Genomic DNA, 22,970 nt, shown 5'->3' with positions numbered 1-22,970 from the left:
GATGACCCCTCCTTTAGCACCTAAAATGTGTCGAGACTTCGTCGTAACAAGCAGGGGACTTAGGGACTGGAACCCCCCATTTTGTACATGTTTAATTTCTAGTCGTTTTGAGTTCAAGCATTGCCCTTTAATTTCATTTGATTTTTTAGTCTTACTATTGTTAAGTAAACGAAGGAAAAAAGTACACAGATAGACTTTTTACTGTTCTTATGCATTATTATTGAAGACTGCGTAAAGTCTAAGCACAAACATAACGAGGCAAAACTAACATATAAAACACACTCAGTAAATCCTTAAGGTAGTACAGTATAGAGAATTAAAAAAAAAATGCCTGCAAGAGGGAACAGGGGATACAGACGATTCCCTCTCTGCCCTAGAGAAGGCAAAAAGTGCAAACTAAGATAATACTTATAACAAACAAAGAAAAAGAAAAATTGTTCTAGCAAAAGTAAAAAGCCGGAGCACAAAACCAAATATAGTTTAGATTTTGATGTAAAATTTTTGAAATAATTGAATCGCTGATTTACTATAGAGACAACACAAAAGCATTTTTTATCCCCTTGAAATAGTTTTATTAAAACTATTCCTCTGCTAGAAATAGTTTTTCTGGCTCACCCTCTTCCCGGAAGAATAACAGTGGAAAATCTTGAAGTTTGGTATCATATTGAAGGTCTTAACATTTAAGTGTGTAATTCAAAAGTTGAAAACTAGCGTCAATTATTCACCCAAGTCTTTCTTTTAGGTTGAAAATGTGAGAAAAGCTTCTGAAAAGAGACTATCGAAAGAATCTAAATTGAAACTAGATCAAACTAATAATGAAGACCTAATACAGGAGTTTGATCGAATAGCAAGTCTTTCATCTGGAGAGGAACCATTTGATCAGTTAAACACCCTCAAAGGTACAGCTGAGACATTTCCAGCGCAATATTACCTTCAAGTAAACGCTTCCAAAATATCCTTAAACAAGGTTTAAAAAATGAGGTTCATAAACCTGTCCCAAGAACAAACACTTTTGAAATTGAATAAATTTAGAAAAGATTCTAGCAAAGCAATGGCTATGATTTAATCAAAATAACCAATATACATTAAAGGAATAAAAACATTTTAGGCTGCACATATTGATATTCACTCAAAAAAACTTTATACTAAAGTAATCAAAAAATAATTTTATTCAAAAGCTTACTCGAAAAGTCAATGGCTGTACCATTTCTGAAAAAAACCAGACAGAAGATAAAACAAAGAAATTAAAATATTAGTAAGCAGTAAGGGAACTCCTACTTTTTCCAATGAGCAGAATCCAGACAATTATAAAACTTACGTAGAAAATGACGCTGAATAATATTCTTTTCTTTCCATTCTTTATTTTTTTCAATATCTCCCAAAACTGTCGAATGTCAGTGCTATATTTATTGAAACTGTTGTAAATGACGAAAAATTTAAATCTTTTGTCGCATTACAAAAATACGTTTCTGTTCGTGACTTAAAAAAAAATCTTTTTTTTTTTTAACTAAAAGTATGGAGCGATAATAAAACTTAAAACGAAAAGAAATTATTTCATATATGAAAGGTACTGTCCCCTCCTCAACGCCCCGCTCTTTACGCTAAAGATTGACTCTTTCTCACAACTCTACTTTATAAAACAATAAAAAACTTCAGCGTAAAGAGTAGAGCATTGAAGAGGGGATAACCTCTTTTATATTTATATAATTTCTTTATTTAATTTCTTATTGTTTTTTGAATAATGCTAGGAAATCCAGTGCTCCTTCATGAAAACTCTCTTCCTCCATGAAAAATTTTTCTCCACGGCAAGATACTCAAACGTAACCCTCTCCTCCGACCCCCCACCAGAAAAAAATCTTCCAGAAAACATCTGTATACTTCCCAATAACCAATACTATGCTACATGTAAACAATGGGCAAAGTTTACAACTTGCAGCCCTTCCTTCGGAGACTGCAAAGATTAAATCGTCCTCAAAGACATAGTTATTAAGTACGTAGTAGTACGTAGTTAAGGCACTAGAACTTTCAATTTCTGTTCTAATCAGCCCTCTTGAAAAATTCTAGGGCCACTGGTTCGAAATGATCACTCCTGAAAAAAAAAATTAACACGTATCCGGGATCATTCTTTTTGCAAAAAGTACAAAATTCCACATTTGTGCATATAGAAGCTTGAAACCTCAACAATAGGGCACTCTGATACGCTGATCTGTTGATCAGATTGATCGCACTCTGATCTGTTGGTGTGATTGAACAACATTAAAACATAAAATGAACAGAAATTATTTCGTATATGAGGGGGGACTACCCCTTTCTCATCCCCCGCTTTTAAGCTAAAGTTTTGTAGTTTCATTAAAAGATCTTCTTATTCAAAAAATATTAAGAAGAAAAAAGTTCAACGACCCTTGTGTTTGAGCAGTCTTTCTTAAAGAACTATGACGAAAAAGCAAACTTTAGGTTATTGCTTCTCTAGATCGCATTCATGTTCTTATCGGCAGAAAAGGGAGAGATGTGGGGGAGGATCATCTGCAAACTTCGCAGGGGAGGGGTCTTTAGTCTCTTTCTTCAAAGTTCAAGCTTTCTTTCTCAATCACTTATGGCTCTTACCACCCTCCAGAGGTGTATTTTTTTGGGGGGGGGGGATTGCCCCGCAATATTATAGAAAAAATATTATTTATCCCATGTCCCTTGACTGTCTTATTATTACCCCTCTTGACAACAACCCCCCCCCCCAATAAAGATGCTGTAGATTTGCCCTTGCCACCCTCTTCACAAATCTGGTTTTCTTTCTTTTGACAAATGACTGAATACCGTAGATTGCCCAAATATTGACAATTTTCAAAATGTTAATGAAAAAATTTTTACGTCCCTAATGAACGAAATAATAAATATTTTATGTCTTTCCCGGAAATAAGAATTAAAAAGTGCTCTAATGATAAGCCGTGGATTGATCAACCCGTGAAAACTCTAAATAGAAAAAAAATTAAAGGTTTTCAGAAATGACAAATTGGATGAAGCTAATAAACTACAAAATAATAAAAAGTCGTTAATATGCTCGATCTTACTGCAAAATAAGGTCAAAGAATTATTTAGAGATAAACCAAGAATTGGTATCTAGAGGATAAGAAGTTGTGTGGCAGGAGACTTGACAAGCTTCATTCCAACCAACCTGAATCCCCTCAAATTACTGCCAATGGCCCTAACAGGTTTGTAAATTACATCTTCCAAAGCCTTCAGTCATTTACTTATCATTTACCAATCTTCCCCATTCTTTGCCCTTAATTTCTCTTTTGGAGATCAAAAGAAGAAATTGGAAACAAAGAAAAACAGGCTTCTGTCCTTTGGATATTCATTCTCCTCTTATTAAAGTCTTCAGTTATTTCTTTTCAATGCCATTTTCTGTCCTTGTCATTGAGATTACTTGAATGAACTAAATCATTATTTCCTAGTGAAAATGAAGAAAAACTTTACAGGTTCATTCCAACAGAAATAAACCCTAAGGACGAGGGGGTTCTTAAAACTTTGCTTGTGTGATGCCAAGATAACGCTTATTTTCCTATATTTCTTTATTTTTGTTAGAAGGCTCTTAATTCGGTGCATTTGAAGCGACTTTTAAGTTCATCTGTAAAACAGATCTTTACAGAATGTAAAGAACTTGAAATGTTAGCTTAAATGTTGGAGGGGGGTAGGGGATTAGGGGTGTTACAGCCACTTAAACATTGGATAACTTATGCAAGGAAACAGATTTGACGTCCTCTTTTTGGTGATTGGTAACAATGTTTTTTTTATAGTTAAATCACAAAAAGCTGTAGTTATCCTTTTATGCTCAATCTTCAATTTAATAGAAAATTCTTTTTAATTTGGACTGGTTGCTGATGTTAACCATAATTACGAAATTTTTTAGTTTTTTGTCAAGAGTCCATGTCTGAGCTTAATAATGTTATTGACGAGCTTCAAAGAATGGCTATCGGAAGCCAGAACGAACTGGAGATTTCTTCATTTACAAACTGCGAAGAGGTGGCAATTTTAACAAAAAGGATGAATCAGCATACTTCCCTATTAAAGAAAAAGATTGACGTTGAGAAGGAGTCAATTTCAGTAAGCATAATTTACTTTTCACTTTGGTCCATTACATTCTTCTCAGGAATAGTTTCTATTATTTGCACATTCACTTATTAGTTCATTTATATATTTCCTACTAAAAGCATAAAGCGCATAATATTACATAAACACTAGACCCCAGTGCCAGGACTTACTATTAACAGAGGTCAGTCACTCTTTCCACAGTCGCTGGGATTGGTGAGCAGTCTGAACTCCGGGACCTTTTTATGTTTAAGGAAATAAAACCTGTTGAAGGACAGGCGGAACATAATAAAAATATATGAATAATCACAAAACTAGCACAAGAAAACAAAAGGGGATTCCAAAGACACTGTCCTTAGAAAAAGTCCCCATTCCACGATACTTCTGCTTTTTGTACGATGATAATCCAGTGTTGTCAACGTTGTTGCTCACATAAAAATCTTAAGATTTTGGAAGGAGAGGGCCCTAGCACAAAGACCTCCCACCTATGTACATCTCTGAAAGTACATTTTATGATATTTGGAGTGAAGGTGAATTAAACTTGCACTTAAAACACTGTCATTTAAGCAATTAAGGGCATCAGAATCAAAGCAGTAGTGTTGAGCTAACAAAGAGTGATCTGACTTACGTTATTCTATTCTTTACTTATCTGTCGTTTGTTCACCATACTGAATATGACCTATGGTGATAAAACTTGGGAAGGGATAAAAAATTGTTATAGTACTCTTTCTGAAAGTAGACAATGAACGGATGGCACTGGATAGAACTTTCTAGAAAAAAAAAGTGGAAAAAGAAGGGCCTATTCGTTAAAGATTCTTTTAAAAACGGTAGTTTTGCCATATATAATAAAAAACAAAATTATGCATCAAATTTAAATCTGCATGATGTGAATAATAAATTGACACTGTAGTCTCTTCAAACTCCTCTTTATTTACATGTCCCATCCTATTCAAACCAGAGATATGCAGCAATGTCACCGAGAGCGCAAAACAAATTAAATTGGTGAACGTTTCCTATTCGGTACACAAGCTAAGCACTGTTTCGGTGTAAAACAATACAAGTACTGACTTGACATAAAACTAGGCAAGTCCGAGCAGCAATCATTCTTCCCCCACTTCCCAGTTTTGTTTTTTAGAAAGGTAGGCAGTTAATGCTGTGTTTAACTTTAAAACTTATAAAGATTTGTAATCAGTAAGATGTGAGGCACAAAGTGGACCAGTGATGCCATATACATCACCCCTTCTAAGTACCAAGTTGTTAGATGGGGATAGGCATGTTTGCAGGAATTTTTAATCTTAGAGTGGAAAAAAAGAAGACTTTATTCAAAAAATGGCCAAATCTTGACTTGGTAAAAAATGAAAATAAGTCATAATTCACTGCAGGATTGACCCATTAGCACCAAGACCACCTACCAGTAAAATTTGGCAATGCTGGCTTTAGTGCAATGAAATAGGGTTTTAACTTAAGGATTTGTGGTGTCAAATATTGCTTCGCACCTACAGTGTAACCATGCTGCTATGTTTCCATATAGGAACCTTGGGCGTTAATGCTGTCATTGGAACTGAAAGAAATATATGAATACACATCTTTTGTCATGCTTAGTGAAAGTTAGTAAAAAAGATAAATCAACCTTAGGCATGGAATTGCTTTGTAACACCATTGTCAGTGAGGTTTGACAATCTCTGTACTTTAGCCGTGGATTTATTTTGCATACTTAGCATTGATTTCTTAGGGTAGATCTGAGGAGATCCTGAGCTTCCATCATCACCTGGATGGTATGTTCTGATCTGGTGAACGAAACTGCGTTTTTCCTGGTGAAGCAATTCTATAGAGTCGTAGTTTGTTGCTACACGAACAGCTGTACTATCTTTCTACTTTATAGCCAAAACCGCTCGGAACTACATTAAAGAAATTCAGTCAAAGATGATGGACGCTAGAGTCCAATTTACACTTAGTGATGATTTATTTCAATATTGATAAAGTTGAGAAAAGTGAAAAAGAATAAAGAAATGCAAAAAAGACACAAAATTTGCAGATTCAGCCTGCAGTGGCATAAAATAAAAAAAAATTACTAGAATTACGAAATTACGAGAAGAAAACAAAGCCCAGAGAAGACATAGAGGTCCGAGACTCAATGGGAAAATCGCAGAAGTACAGTAAGACAAAAAAGCTTATGGGGGAGAAGAAGGTCCATGACCTATTAAGAAAAACTACAGATAATCATAAAACAAAATTGAATGGACTACAATGGAATGGAATGGACTACATTGAATTTTGGGTTGGATTAGAAATTCTTGTGAAGAAATCTGAGATTAGTCCTATCAATGTTAAGAAAGACTTAGTCGCTTTTGTGGGGAGGAGTCCCTATGGGGAGCCATGAATGATGGAAGGTTCTCTCAGCGGACAACTGATTGGCCAGTCGTGACCCTGTTACTTTGCCTCTCTGATCTGGAGTCCTTGGGGAATACTCTCTCCCAGTCACTTCATGTTTCACCCAAACTTTTGTCGAGTAACCCTATTCACGGTTTGAACTCTTCATGGGAATCGGTAGTTATTTCCTGCAAACCTTATTCCTTGAGTTACGTATTCAAATTTCATCTTCAGTTGGCATCGGAGAGTGTTCTTCCCCTCGACTTTCCCGGGGGAAGGGACCAAGAAGAAATTGATACATGGTTCGTTGAGATTCTTACCTGATTTTCCTGTGCCCAAAAATCAAACAGTTCGTGGAAACGAGCTGTAGTAAGGAGCGACCCGGCTCAATAATAACCGAAACTAAAGAATTTTGATACCAATAGTTACATCAAAAGAATCGCACGCATTTTAATGCTGATTTTAAATATATAAGGTTCATCAAGTTTAATTTTACCCATCAGAAGTTACGAGCCTGAGAAAATTTGCCTTATTTTAGAAAATAGGAAGAAACACCCCCTAAAAGGGGGTGTTTCTTACTATTTAAGAAATTGGAGTTAAAACAAAGAGTCAAACCTTAGCGTTAAGAGCGGGGCGTTGAGGAGGGAACAGCCCCTTTCAAATATGGAGTAATTTCTGTTCGTTTTTAAGTTTTAATATCGCTCCTTAGCTTCACTTAGAAAAACTTGTTTCCTTTATTTAATCGTTTTCATAAACCTTTTGATTTTCGGCCATGGATTGTTTCAAGTTATACCAAGAAGTAATTTGCGTTTTAATTTAGATGTGGTGTTGTTTCCACCGGTCGATATTAAGAGGCTAGTTCAGCCAATTTTTCTTAATGACTGGCATCATCGAATGTGTCAGAACCCAATTCTTTGCTTCTCCTACATGTAAATGTTGTGAGAGCAAAGAGATTCATGTTTATCGTACCGCAAATCCCTGATTAAAGACTGAACCAAACCTAGAAGATTATAATCCTGTGTAGGATTGATCCACTATGCTGTGGATTGGGGGGTTGGAATCCACTCTGGCTAGGCCAGAAGATTGCTTGACTAGGAGGATAAGATTATTTTCTGCTAAGCTTGTGGACTTCATTCTCCAAAACCTCATGCGGATGGCTACAACTCTAGAGCCAAGCTGTGCAAGCAACAGCACAGACACTGGTGGAAGAAAGAAGGCAAATGGATGTTGTAAAGTTGAAGTTCAGCGTTAATGTTTGTAAGGATGGACCAGTTTGGCACATTGATGGTCATTTACATTATGGGGGAGGACGGGAGGTGTTGGGGTTCCACCCCTTTTTCTTTTCGTTTTCAGATAAATGACCTGTTTCCCTTTTCTTAATTACATTTGCTTAGATTTTCCTCTATTTTTCGGGGTGGGAGGGGGGTAGCAAAGGGGAATGTTTAACAGGATAAAGGGGAGTTTCCATAGAGGAAAAGGCGGATTGAGCGGTATTGTTCGAAAAACTGTTAGAAAATAAATAAAACACAAACTTTTTCCACTCATGGTAAGCAGCAGCATTAAAACTTAAAAACAAACGGGAATTATTCCATATAGTAGGGGGGCTGCACTATGGATTCTTATAAAAAAATCAAAAAGGTATAAGAAATCATTTTATTTTTCCTTGAAAAAGACTATCAAAAAGTTAAGTAAGGAGCGACCCAGCTTAATAGTAACCAAAACTCTAAAAAATGAATTTTAATACCAATAGATACATCAAAAGACATTCATACGCTGATTTCAAATATATAAGTTTCATCAAGTTTAGTTTTACCAATCAAAGAGTTATCCTTTCACCATTACTCAGAAAGGGTCATCCTATTTTAGTTTTGTGTTTTGTTTTAAGATTTGTTTTTTTTTTATTTTTATCAGCCTCCTTTTACCCCCCCTTCTAAATCCGACAATGATACATGAGAAGAAGGGTAATAATACTTCAAGCTGCAGAAAAAGTAAGTCTTGCCTTGCATAAACCTTGGAACATGCGCAAATTAAAGGCAACATTCCAATCTTGACTAGTTACGTTTTTGTACTAACGTAATCTAACCTTAAGTTTTTGTACTTACATCTAAACCTTTTTTTTCAGACAGCCCTTGCAACTGATCAATCTTCATTATTTTTGGGTAACATAAACAAAGTTGAAGATCATTGTAAACTTCTACAGAATCAGAAAGACCAACATCTTGAAGAATTTCTTATGGCAAATGATAAATGCCAAAAAATAACCGAAAATATCTTATACAGCAACTTCGAAGAGAGACAGATAATGAAAAATGAACTAGAACCAGAAATAGATAATTTAGCCAATGAAGTCGAATCCTTGAAGGGTAAATGTAGTTTGAATGCACAGAAGTTAAATTACCTATGCAAGTTCTTGAAAGCCAAAGAAAAAGAAGGTAAAATATTGACTGCTGACAACTCCAAAAGGATTGCAAGGTAAAATAGTGTGCATTTTTTTCCTTACGTTAAAAAAACACTTATTATTAACGGTTATAAATATGTACCTACTGAAAACGAGAACGTAGTTTTCCCTTTAATTAAAACAATTTTAATTTCAAGCTGTGTGTTTCAATTTTTTCTTTGCATAAAAAAAAATCATCATAATAATCAAGATTTATGTAAACAATAAAAGAATGTTGATTGACAAATTAATATAATGCTTGAAGGTCGCAATAGTTTTGGGTTTGTTAAAGTTGTGAAACAGAAAACACTTAAAAAGTATTTAATTTTCAGTAAAGTGAATATTGCGTTCTGGTCTTTAGAAGGCACAGGGGAGATAGCCCTACTCCTGTTCGTGGTAACTTCTGCTTGTTTTAAGTTTGAATTTCTTGTATTTTGTAATTTATGTTTGTTTCATGTTTATTTACTTATTGATAGTGGTTTATGTTAGTTTTTATGCTTTAAATATCACTTGATCTATTTCTAGTCATCTTTGGTTTAAAATAGCTCCTAATACTTTAAATACATTCTAAGACCACACTGGCTATAAATGACGTATGCAGCAAAAAGTAAAAAAATAACAAATGCAAAGAATAAAACCAAATAGGCGAGGGAGAACGAAGGTACTGTCAATCATTAGAAAAAATACAAAACGAAAATAAGAAGGTATTTCGACAAAGACCTCCACCATGTGGTCTTCAGTGCAAAAAAAGGACAAAAGACACTGAATCAAAACCAGCCAGACTAAATTAAAGACGATTCAGCAATTGGATCAGGAAAAGATTTTTGCCGAGCTATAGAATTATCATGCCTGCCATCTGCAAACTTGATTTTCATTAGATATGCGGACAGTTGTCTTAAATTAGACTGAAGAAAAATGTTATTTCAGTTTTATAAGTTATTATAAATTGGGCTTAAGGAAATATGTCCTTAATCTCTATTTATAGCAAAGTTTATAATATTTTTTAACGTCAATTGTCCCTCTAAAAAATTGCAGTAAGCCATTTACAATAGATGTTAAACTTGTCTCTTTAAAAAAAAACTAAGTGATCAGGATTTTCAAAATGCGGAGGGCCAAAGCAGAATCCAAGTCATCATTTTAATTTTCACATCTTAAGGATTTAGCTATTAAAGTTTTGCTCATGCAATCGTTCCCCCAGCTGTTGACGGGTTCTGCCAATATAAAACATTCCACATAAACACGGAATTCTGTAGACGCCACTGCTCAGTATTGGGCCAGTCTTATCCTTTCCCGAGTTGAAAAAAAATTCAACCTTAAGTTTGTTTTTGAAAGAAACAGATATATTATGTCTTTTTGAATTTTTCCAATTTTGTCGTTGAGCACCTAGATGTATGGTATAATGATAAAAGTTTTGTTTTTAATTGCTGAATTAAGTGAAGCAAGGGGGATGGGCTCATTATTTTCCTGTTTTACCTTTTTTTATCATCAATTTATGATATTTTCAATAAGGTTGATTGGGTAGTCATTGCAAGATAGAATATCTAACATAATTCAATTTAGATTCTTCAATTTGAGGTAAATTGAAGATTCGGATCAAAAGTTTTCAACTGTGCCAAAAAGTTGTTTAGAGAGTCCTGTCCATGTTCCCAAACAGACAAAATATTACAAAAAATGAGGGTTAAAATAATGAGCGTGGGAGGGGTTCTAGGGGCCCTCAAATTTTTTGGTCACTTAAAAAGGGCACTAGAACTTTTAAGTTCCGTTAGACTGAGCCCTCTTGCGAGATTCTAGGACCACTGGGTCGATACGATCACCCCTGGGGGAAAAAACAACAAATGAACACGCATCCGTGATCTGTCTTCTGGCAAAAAATACAAAATTCCACATTTTTGTAGATAGGAGCTTGAAATTTCCACAATAGGGTTCTCTTATATGCTGAATTTAATGGTGTGGTTTTCGTTAACATTCTTTGACTTTCAGGGTGTGTTTCCCCCTATTTTCTAGAATACGGCAAATTTTCTCAGGCTGGCAACTTTTGATGGGTAAGAGTAAACTTGATGAAACTTATATATTTAAAATCAGCATAAAAGCACTATTTTTTATGTAACCATTGGTATCAAAATTCCGTTTTTAGAGTTTCGGTTACTACTGAGCTGGGTCGCTGCTTATTACACCTCGTTACCACGAACTGTTTGATGTCTGTTTATTTCCGTTTCGTATTTTTCCAGTGGTTGACACAACCCTTGTTTTTCCTCACCCATTTGATTTTAAACACCAAAAACAAGAAGAACAATAGGGAATTCTTTTGGAAAAACAGTGAGAAACAAATTAGAATGAATATTCTAAAATGAAATATTATAAAATGACAAAGCAGTGTGGTCTTCGTCGCTATTTGTGTTGCGAGAGCAACACTTTGGTTTTATCATCTTTTTTTCATAGCACCCTGATTTCAGTTTATTCCTAGACAGTGGTAAGGATCTAACCTCTGCAGTTTTTACGGAAAATTTGGACCTTAGGCCGGATTGACGAATATGACTTTGGATTTTGGAAAGCTTCGTAGAGCTCTTGCCCGAGGCCAAAAAGAATGGATTTTGCTTGTCCTTGAGCCAGAGCCTATAGTGTGTGAAGTGACTTGGACTTTTATAGCCTATGTCAGAGAGGGCCATCTGAAGTTATGCAGTCAAGCTTTCGTTTCATGAAACAATGTTTCTGCTTTCGAATGGAAAACTCCATTTTAGCAGGCAAACGGACAGGCACCAGTTTCAAATTGAAGATGGACTAAAATCTAAAAAAAGTTTTAACCCCCCCTTCCTATCCAATATATCTTCTTTGAGTGATAAATAGCAAAAAAAAATACAGAAACAAAAAAGTGGGGACCGAAAGTGCTGCCGTCTATTATTTCCGCCCATTTTTGTTCGTGATTTCAGCTGAGTTTATCATTCGGTTTTTCGCATTTGGGATAGCGATAGAAAATTGGTATCAGATGAGCCTCTTAAACTTTAAAAGTTCTCTCACTGCTAAAGAAATTAGAGTTTATCCGTTAGAAATTTGGCCTACGGCAAAAAAGTCAACTTTTGAACTAAGACAGATATATTTTTTTTTTCGACGGCAGTCGATGGGTCTTGATGAGCTGATGAAAGTAAGTTTCATCCGTTTTTTGGTAGAAAAATTCCTTCACGAGATATTCTTGATTGAAAGTTTAAAGGGGTCGACAACTTCAGTAGTAATATACACACTGAAACCAAAAATAGGCCGATACAGAATGGTACCTACGGCAAAAAAGTCAGCTTTTGAACTAATACAGATAAATTTTTTTGACGGCAGTCAACAGCTCTGATATATACCAGTTTGAAAGTTTAAAGGGGTTGACAACTTGAGTAGTAAGGTACACACTAAAACCAACAAGAGCTAAGAGCTCATATGGCACTTGTGACGAGGCGAGAAGAGCTAAGAGCCAAGAGATCATATGGTATGAGCTCTAACAAAATTCTATGAATAATAGATTGATTTAAAAAGAAAAATAAGAGGCTTAATGCCGGTCAAGATTTAAAATAAGAGCTCGGAGTCACAAAGTCCTTCTAAATATCAAAATTCATTAAGATCCGATCACCCACTCGTAAGTTATAAATACCTAATTTTTTCTAATTTTTCCTCTCCCTTTTGCCCCCCAGATGATCGAATATGGGAAAACGACTTTATCAAGTCAAATTGTGCAGCTCCCTGACACGCCTACAAATTTTATCGCCCTAGCACGTCCAGAAGCACCGAACTCGCCAAATCACTGAACCCCTCCCCCCAACTCCTCCAAAGAGAGCGAATCCAGTACGATTCTGTCAATCACGTATCAAGGACATTTGTTTATTCTATCCACCAAGCTTCATCTCGATTCCTCCACTCCAAGTGTTTTTCCAAGATTTCCCCCTCCAACTCCCCCCAATGTCAAAAGATCTGGTCGGGATTTGAAATAAGAGCTCTGAGACATGAATTCCTTCTAAAAATCAAATTTCATCACGATCCGATCATCTATTCGTAAGATATAAATACCCCAATTTTCATGTCTTCCAAGAATTCCGGTTTCCCCCTCCAACTCCCCCGAATGTCAAAGGATCTGGTCGGAATTTGAAATTAGAACTTTAAAGCACAAGATCCTTCTAAATATCAAATTTCATTAAGATCTGGTCACCCTTTCGTAAGTTACAAATACCTCAATTTTCAAAATTACCCCCCCCCCCCCAATTCCACCAAAGAGAGCAGATCCGGTCCAGTTATGTCAGTCACGTATCTTAGACAGGTTTCTATTCTTCCCATCCAGTTTCATCCTGATCTCACCGCTTTAAGTATTTTCTAAGATTTCCGGTCCCCCCAACTGTCCCCCCCCAATTACGCTTGATCCGGTTGAGATTTAAAATAAGATATCTGAGTTACGAGGTCCTTCTAAATATGAAGTTTCATGAAGATCCGATCACTCCTTCGTAAGTTAAAAATCCGTAATTTTTTCTTATTTTTCAGAATTACCCCCCCCCCTGCAATTGATCGAATCCGTTCCAATTATTTAAATCACGTATGCAAGACTTCTGCTTATTTTTCCAACCAAGTTTCATCCCAATCCCTCCAATCTAAGCGTTTTCCATCATTTTAGGTTTCCCCACCCCAAACTTCCCCCAATGTCACCAGATCCGGTCAGGATTTAAAATAAGAGCTTTAAAATAAATCACCCGTTCGTAAGTTAAAAATACCTCATTTTTTCTAATTTTTCAGAATTAACCCCCCCCCCAACTACCCCAAAGAGAGCGGATCCGTTCTGGTTATGTCAATCATGTATCTAGGACTCGTGTTTTTTTCCCACCAAGTTTCATCCCGATCCCTCCACTCTAAGTGTTTTCCAAGTTTTAGGTTTCCCCCTCTCAACTCCCCCCACATGTCACCAGATCCGGCCGGGTTTAAAATAAGAGCTCTGAGCCACGATATCCTTCTAAATATCAAGTTTCATTGAGATCCGATCACCCGTTCGTAAGTTGAAAATACCTCATTTTTTTAATTTTTCAGAAATATCCCCACCCCCAACTACCCCAAAGAGAGTGGATCTTTTCCGTTTATGTCAATCATCTATCTAGGACTTGTGTTTATTTTTCCCACCATGTTTCATCCCGATTCCTCCACTCTAAGCGTTTTCCAAGTTTCAGGTTTCCCCCTCCCAACTCCCCGCCCCCGTCACCAGATCCGGTCGGGATTTAAAATAAGAGCTCTAAGACACGATATCCTTCTAAACAGCAAATTTCATTGAGATCCGATCACCCGTTCGTAAGTTGAAAATACCTCATTTTTTTCTAATTTTTAAGAATTACTCCCCCCCCAACTACCCCAAAGAGAGCGAATAAGTTCCAATTATGTCAATCATGTATCTGGGACCTGCGCTTATTTTTTCCATCAAGTTTCATCCCGATCCCTCCGCTCTAAGTGTTTTCCAAGATTTTAGGCTTCCCCCACCTCCAACTCCCCCCAATGTAATCAGATCCGGTCGGGATTTAAAATAAGAGCTCTGAGACACAATATCATTCCAAACATCAAATTTCATTAAGATCCAATCACCCGCTCATAAGTTAAAAATACTTCATTTTTTCAATTTTTTCCGAATTAACCGGCCCCCCATTACCTCCCCCCAGATGGTCAAATCGGGAAAACGACTATTTCAAATTTATTCTGGTCCGGTCCCTGATATGCTTGCCAAATTTCATCGTCCTAGCTTACCTGGAAGTGCCTAAAGTAGCAAAGCCAGGACTTTAGGTTTCCCCCTCCAACTCCCCCCAATGTCATCAGATCCGGTCGGGATTTAAAATAAGAGCTCTGAGACACAATATCATTCCAAAAATCAACTTTCATTAAGATCCAATTACCCACTCATAAATTAAAAATACTTCATTTTTTCTATTTTTTGCGAATTAACCCCCCCCCCCCAGATGGTCAAATCGGGAAAACTATTTCTAATTTAATCTGGTCCGGTCCCTGATACGCTTGCCAAATTTCATCGTCCTAGCTTACCTGGAAGTGCCTAAAGTAGCAAAACCGGGACCGACAGACAGACAGACAGACAGACCGACAGAATTGGCGATTGCTATATGTCACTTGGTTAATACCAAGTGCCATAAAAATAGGCCAATACCAATTGTGGGACATATAGGAAAGTTTTAAGCAATAGCCGGCTGTTAGCTCATAGTCTTCTTCGGCAATAAGGGGTTCGAAACTTTCGCTAGTTGGTGTACCTATTAATTGTTTCCTGTGTATTTGATGGTAATACCAATTTGGTTCCAGTGGTAGGACATGTAGGGGAGTTGTAAGTAGTATTCGCCTGTTGGGCTACAATCATCTTCAGCGATAAGGGGTTTGCAATTTTAAGGAAGCTTTCAATTTGCGAGTTGGTGTACCTAGTATTTATATTCAGATCCATATAGATTAACAACATCAGCGTTTAATCGAAGTGAGAAAAAACCAAAGTGTTGCTCTCGCAACATCTTACTCGGCGAAGTCGAACAAAGGTTGCCACGACACCTCACGTTGCCCATGCAACGTAGATCTAGTTTCCATTGATTTTTTTTTTCATTTTTTTCTTTGCTTCATACGTTATTTATAGTCAGTTTAGTCTTAGAATCTGTTTACGTCAAGATTACGGGGAGTATTTGAACAACAATATTTTAGGTTTTTTCAATTATGTTAAAAAACATGCAAATTTTATTTATCAGTTCATTTTCTTAACAGTTTGCAAAAGAAAACGAATTCTTCCTTCTTCTCTGCGTTTCGATCTACACTTAGGCACACAATCTGAAGGTCCCTTTATCCAGAGAATGGGTTTCAAAACTCTAACACATATTTTAAAAGACCGTAGACTCAAAGAAAACCTCCTGAGTAATAAAATCTTTGTTTTTAAATCTTTACTTTATCTGAATTTATCCACTCCAGATTTTCACCAAATTTTAAATATTTCAAGCTTTTCCGACACGTTTTCTATTTAGCTAAAACTCGCTTATGGGAAAATTTTCAAAATGTGACTTTGAATATTTTTAACGGTCACGCATTTTCCTTCCTAGATTTTGTCCTGGCCCTCCTTTAGAAAATCTATCCTCCAAGGTTTTCACATCCAATGAGCTAAGTATCTTATCAAAGGACCAGAATTTGCAACAGCTCAGACACATGTTCTTGACCACCATTTTCAAGCTTCTTTTAAAGACACGGAACTGTTATATGGTCTTGTCGAAAAGTTCAAAAATCAAAGTAAAGCAGAGAAAACTGTCTTATATAGTTTGATGTAGACTTCTCGCGATATCCATAAATGTGAACAGGCCTCAAAAATAAAATCAGAGGGAAATTTTGCTTGATCAGATTAAAAGACCTTGGAAATTGACACGAAAATGGCGCTTATTGGTGTTTGCAATAAGTTCTCTTTGTATTTTAGGTTCCGAGACAAATTGTTTCTTCAAATTATGGGTTTACCTATAGGAACCGTTTTATCTCTTTATTTGGCAAATTTTCACATGAGCTTCATAGAACAATCTGCTTTGAATAGTTTCCCCTTGAAACACACTCTCTGATTCCGTCTTGTTGATGATATTTTGCATTTTTGGGAAAATGGACAGGATTCTCTAAACAACTTTTTGGCACATTTGAACAATTTTAATTCCCCATTTACAATATAACTGGAAGATTCGGGAAAGCTCCTTTCTTGGACGTTTCAATCACAAAAGAACTCCGAATATTGAATTTTCTATAAATAGAAAACCTACCCATTATGACCTTATATCTCTCGTCAAAACACCCTTCTTCTGCAAAAAGAGGGGTAGTCATCTCTTAAGTCCACACAGAGTTTTAAAAATCCGTTCATTTTATCACGCAGAATCTGAATTGAATTATGTTAAAGATATTCTATTTTGCAATTGCTACCCAATTAAAATTATTGAAAATATAATAGATAGACGATTAAGAAAGATAAAATAGGAAAATAGTAAAAAAGCCCCCCTTGCTTCAGTTAATACCGCAATTGAAAACAAAACGTTTACTACTGTACCATGCGTCTCGAAAATCGGTGACAAACTTAAATTTTTGCCCAATCCTATTACCGAACCGTCTTTCATTTAGTCTGGCTGGTTTTGATTCAGTGTCTTTTCGCCTCTCGTGAGGATTACTTCAAAAGGTTAGATTTTGTTTGCTTGTTTTTTGTTGTTGTTTCTTGGCGCTGAAGACGACTTGGCGGAGGTCCTTGTCAAAATATTTTGTATAGCAAGGAGGTCCTTTTCGTATATTTTCGTTTCGTATTTTTCCAATGATTGACACTACCCTCGTTTTTTCCTGGCCTGTTTGATTTAATTTTTTTCATTTGTTATTTTTTTCTTTACTTCATTGGTCCTTGCACTTTTCGTTGAAAATTTTCTTTGTGGAAACGTTTTTTTTTTTTAAATTAATTTCTGTTCTTTTCTAATTGACACGGTCTTTTTCATTGGTTGAAAATTCAATTTTTCTCAATAAGAAATTTAATTTCAACTTACTATTTATATGTTGGACAAGATTTTGCAACAAATTTTAATAACAGTTGCATTAAAGTGTTTTTAATAGATGGACACGGGGAATAGTATTCAAATAAATGGGCTGAAAATCTGCATTACCTTTCGGGGTCCTACAGAGCCTGAGGAATTCCAACCCTCATCGTGAAACAATCTTTATCACATAAAGAATATTAATCAACCATCCCCCGCCACCTGTTTTGAAAGTTTCAACTATTTCTCTTAACTTTTCCTAAGATATTGTGGATTTTGACAACCCTTTTGACAACCTTGGATGTACATAGTGTCTTTTGATTTAGTTCAGCTTCCCACTGTACATACATGGCAGTTTTAATTTAATACCCTTAGCTGTTCCTGAGATATTGCAGATATGCCCACGCAAGATGCACATTGTGTCTTTTGATTTACTTCAACGTCCCAGACACCTACGCTTTATCTGGATACACATAATTTTCTTTTGATCTATTTTTACAGTCCCCTCGATTTTCCCAAACAATTTTGACTTAATAACCTATTCTGTTCTCGAGATACAGCATCTGTGCCATTTTTACACCCTTGATACACTTAAATTGTTTTGATGCAGTTCAAGGGTAGTATTGGTAATAGTAGCAGCAGTAGAAATTGTAATAGCGGTAGTAGCAGTATTATTAGCAGTAATGGCGGCAGTTATGGTAGTAGAAGTAGTAGTATGAGCTGTAGTAGCAATCGCAGCGGCATTTGAAAGTAGTACCAATCTTATGTCTAATCTAAAACCGCAGTTTCAAATAGATAAAATCAGAATAGTTAAAGTCAGAAGTTCTCGCAGTCACAAATATTCAAAGTCACTGTGTCAAATACTTGTAGTCAAAGTCGCAAGCAGTTGCAGTTACGGTCGAAAGTAACTTCAAGCGCAAGAAGGTGTCACAGTTCTACGCATATAGTGCTTTTTGGCTAATTCGACACCTCCGTCAAAATTTCCAGGAAGCTTTAAATTAATACTTAAAGCCGTTGTTGAAATATTGCTGATACGTCTTTTTGATAAATTACATGCACATAGTGTGTTTTGGCTTAGTTCAACATTTTCCTTAAGTTGAAGTAGTAGTAGTAGTAATAGAAATCGTGGATATAATATCAGCAGAGTAATAGTGTCAGTAGAGAAAGTGCGAGAATGGATTTAGTTCATCATATCACTCAACATTCCCTGAGAGTTTTATCTTGATACTCCTAGCCTCAGTAGTAGTGGCAGTAGTAATAGCAGTACGTATATATTGCTTTGGTCAGTTAAACATCCAGTCAAGTTTACCCCTAAAAGTTTCAAATTTATATCCTAAGCCGTTCCCAGGATGTTGCTGATACACCCTTTTGACAATTAACATACACTAAAGGTCGTTTGACTCAGTTGAACATCCTCTACAACGTTCGTTCCCTGAAAATTTCACCTTAATACCCTTTGACTTAGACTTACTACGACTCCAACTACTACTACTACTTAAGTCAAATATCGATAATTTGAAACTCAAGGGAACAGAGGAAAGGTTCAAATTACCGAGATGTTCAAATAACAGGAGTTCAAATAATCAAGAAGGAACAAGGAACAATTTCAAACAAACAAGTGCTTTATTGAAAATATATAACACATAAATATACATATGCATATATAAACTCTTTTATTTAACTTATTAATTACATATTTATATGGATTATGTTAAAAATCATTTGAGCCCAAAAAATCATTTGGAAAAGTAAAATATGATTTTTTTTTTGGATGGAGTGACTTCCACCTTAAATTGTCCAATTCATTTTCAATGGTGATGAGAGCTATGAAAAAAAATATAACTTGTTTCCGTTTTGAAAATATAGTAACGTAAAGTTTTGATGGATATCTTGCCTCGCTTAATGCAAACGGAGTGACCGGAAAAACCAGAGGCTCTTCTTTTTTGTCTTCTCGTCCTCATTTTGAGAACTCATCAATACGGCATTGGTTAAAGCACCATAGACAGCGACTTCGTCGTCCCTCTGAATAAAATTCTCAAAGGTAAACTCGCCGTACTTTGGTAGAAGTTCCTACTCGTGTCTAGGAGGATGAAATCCGTTAAATCTCGCAACTCTAATGAACGTGCGGTGTTTTGTTTTCCTAACAACACTTTTTTTTTGAAGCAGGTATGTAGGGTAATAGAACTGACACTTTTTCTAGCCTTATAAATCATAATTATAGAGGATAAAATCGTTATTTTCATATTCTCACCGTTATCAATGCTATTCGGCAGAATTTATATATTTCAATTGAGTATTGACAACCAAGATGCCCTCGCTACAAATTCAAATTATCGAGGCGTTTTTTTTTTCTTTTTTTTTTTTTTACTTTATCAAGTACTTTTCAAGGGACCACGAAAAAATTGATTATCGAGAGATTCATATTATCGAGTGTCAAATTAAGGAGAGTTGACTGTACTACTGCTGCTACTACTTCTACTACGACTATAACTACTACTACTACTACTACCACTACTACTACTATTCAACTAGATCGAAAGACAACCTTTCAAGCTAGTGAAAAAAAGGTGATTTTCAGCAGGTTAGGTGGTGAACAAAATGGCAGATATCAAAGGTTTAAAGATTCTGACGAAGACAAACATTTAAAACAACTATTCTGTGTTAGTTTCAAGGTTCGATGTTATGGATTATTGATTTCGAGAATATCATCAGCATTTATGATGTGGTCCTTAATGACCATTTTGGTGTTGGAAAGTTAAAATATTTGCTGTTTCCGAGTTCAGTAAAAGCTTGTTGTTTATTACGAATACATGACACTACTAAGTTGGTTGAATTTCAGACCGTAATCTGATATAATAATTGCGTTATTAATTAACATTCTTCCCAGATTGGCATGGAATACCATTTTTGCATCCCTTTCATAATCACAGTTAATATTTAATGCATAATTCCTTGAAATTAGAATTGATGGATGTTTGGAACAGCGGTTTTCCTATCTGTAAAATGAATCTGAAAAAAATGACTGGGACAAAGACTTAGTGCTCTTTGAAAGTGAATTACTGACTTACCTATTTAATTATAGTTTACTTTCTCCACTTTTTGACAGGCTCAGCTCAAAGCGATCGCAATATCAAAGAGAATACGAGATGCTGACAAAGGATAGTGTTAAAAGAGAACTTGAATTAGCAAAGGAAGTGGAGTCATTGCGCATATCCCTTGCCATGGCAGAGGATCGGTACTGGTCTCTATGTCAAGATAAATCCGGGAAGTTCTACGATTTATGGAGCTTGCTGGATGGAGAAGCGAACAGAAAGCGAAATGAGGTAGCTAAAGATCCTACTCATAAGGTTCATTTTATGATTTAGCTTATATTTGAAGAAACTAGCAGAAAAAGTAGCAGTGGTAGCATGCACACAGTGCATTTTTTTCAATTCAAAATCCCTCTCAACATGCCTTTGAAATCCCAACTTAATTTCAAAGTTGTCCCTGACATATTACTGCTAAACTCTTTTGACAACCGACATGCATATAGTGTGCTTTGATTTAGTTCAACATCCACTTATAAGTTCGCTGAAATTTTCCCCTTAATTCCCTTAGCCTCGGTAGCAGTAATAGTAGTAGTAGAAGTGTACATATAGTGCCTTTTTGTTATTTCAAAGTCCCTCTTAACATTCCCTAAAAGTCTCAACTTTGCATTCTGAGCGGTTCTTGGGATATTGCTGATGCGCCATTTTACCAACCTGTCTCAACTTAATATTCTAAGCGGTTTCTGAACTATTATTGATACGCCATTTTGCTAACCTGTATCCACATGGTGTTTTTTGCTTTAAATTAACATCCCCCTAGACATTCAATGAAATTTTCACCTTAATACCCAATTCCACATTTAATACTTCATTCCTTAATGAATGAAGTCATGTAAACATATAATCTGCCAAATCTTGTAAATTTTCAACGTTTCAAATAATTATGTATTACACAAACTATGTAGTGTATCTTGTAAGCTATAACTACCAAGTATTTAAACTAGGTATAAGCCCAACGAATTATTTCTAATGTATTGTTTAAGTATACTGTGGCTTACGCAAATTCAAAATCAAAATGGGTTTTAAATTTGTACGTACTTTTAACTATTTAGGTTACTTTTTACAGGCTAAAACTAGCACGAATCTTAGGAAAACACGGGTTCGGATTACTACCAGTTTTCATATAGTGCCACTAGTCTGTCCCTACCCCTAGTGTGGCCAGCAGCGATTCCACTAGTGTAGGCATCGCGGGGGCTCACAGTGTCACACCGACACTTGGTGACAGGTAACAGATTCTAGAAGTTCTGCCCTCACCTGTATTTGGGCTGTAGAGTTGCCACAGCAATATATATATATATATATATATATATATATATATATATATATATATATATATATATATATATATATATATATATATATATATATATATTTATATTTAGAGGGGACGGTCCCTCCAGTATATATTAAGAATGTCAGTAAACTCCAAATACTGTTTACCAGGCCCTACCCGGGTTCCAGGAAATAACCAATAGCGATCGTAGGGAATTTAACTCGCTCTTATTGATAAACATGTAAAACTCAACACAAAAAGTAGATCAACTGAGAGACTACGGAGATGAGCTCCTGAAACAAACTCTAAAGACAAACAAACTAAAAATGCATATGCACAAGTAGGATAACTATCTTTTGCCAACCACTGCAGATGCAGTCCGATCAGCCCAATAGAACCTAAAACAAAAATTCACAGCATTGGACATCCAATCTTTCTGAAAGTGACTGAGTTTGACCAAACAATAGCTTAAAAAATATTGCTAAACCTATTTTGATTATATACATTCAACCAGTCGTATAGTAACAAACAGTAAAACCAAACGCTTGTAAAAACAGTTTGAAGCGTATTGAAACTCGTATGCAACATAATAAAACCTGGAAGGTTATTTTAGTACTAACAATCCCCCTTGCAATCCTATTCCAATACATAAATACAGGTTTTAGCGACCATGCGACGAAGTAGCTGTCAGAATTTTGACAAACTGATGGTAAATTAATGATTGCTCTAATGTTGGCAAAGTATAAAGTAGATAACTATAATCATACAGCAGAAAGCTGGACTTAGTCTGAGTAGGCTAAATAGAAAAAATTAACTTGATAATGCGGAACCACCGAGCCCACCTTTTGCGCTTATGTTCCCGAGATGTTAGCAATCAGCAAGGTCAATTTAGTCTAAAACTTCTCTCAGATCCCTTGTCCCCTCAGGTCACTATTTTGTTAGATTTTCAACGTTGGCGCCAAGACCAATATCCATTAAATTAATAATCAAGGGGCCATGATTCAGTTAACCCGTGCGATGAATCGCACACAATTTTAATGCCATGCCAATATATTTTCTCTTGAAAAAACTGATACATTACAAGAGCCATTGAATTCTGGCTAGTCTTTACGAGCCAATTTAAAGCGCAGATGAAATTACCTTATAGGTAAGTGCACAGACAGGAAAGAAAAAGACATTTAACTGATAATAAGGGGCAGGGC

General features: G+C 35.8%; 2 protein-coding genes across 6 annotated transcripts in view; one reads left to right on the top strand and one right to left on the bottom strand.

Annotated features, from left to right (window-relative positions):
- LOC136031897 (neurofilament light polypeptide-like) overlaps window positions 1–22,970 on the bottom strand; it is a 162,572-nt gene that overhangs the window by 19,726 nt on the left and 119,876 nt on the right. The window contains exon 10 of one of the 5 annotated variants that reach the window (XM_065711881.1): window positions 592–2,089. The exons of 3 other annotated variants lie outside the window; for them this stretch is intronic. In XM_065711881.1, coding sequence (XP_065567953.1) covers window position 2,089 — 1 coding nt within the window. In that variant the 3' untranslated portion in view covers window positions 592–2,088. Of the gene's footprint in view, window positions 1–591; window positions 2,090–19,011; window positions 19,490–22,970 lie in introns of those variants that run through there. One more of the 5 variants, XM_065711882.1, reaches the window with a different exon arrangement.
- Window positions 1–22,970, top strand: part of LOC136031896 (dynein regulatory complex protein 1-like) — a 46,059-nt gene that overhangs the window by 18,549 nt on the left and 4,540 nt on the right. Inside the window, exons 3-6 of the mRNA XM_065711874.1 lie at window positions 743–899; window positions 3,902–4,095; window positions 8,573–8,922; window positions 20,516–20,732. Of these exons, the coding sequence (XP_065567946.1) occupies window positions 743–899; window positions 3,902–4,095; window positions 8,573–8,922; window positions 20,516–20,732 (918 nt within the window). The remainder of the gene's footprint in view (window positions 1–742; window positions 900–3,901; window positions 4,096–8,572; window positions 8,923–20,515; window positions 20,733–22,970) is intronic.

Source organism: Artemia franciscana, chromosome 10 (genome assembly GCF_032884065.1).
Source record: "Artemia franciscana chromosome 10, ASM3288406v1, whole genome shotgun sequence".
NCBI classification, from domain to species: domain Eukaryota; kingdom Metazoa; phylum Arthropoda; class Branchiopoda; order Anostraca; family Artemiidae; genus Artemia; species Artemia franciscana.
This window is presented reverse-complemented; position numbering and strand designations above follow the sequence as displayed.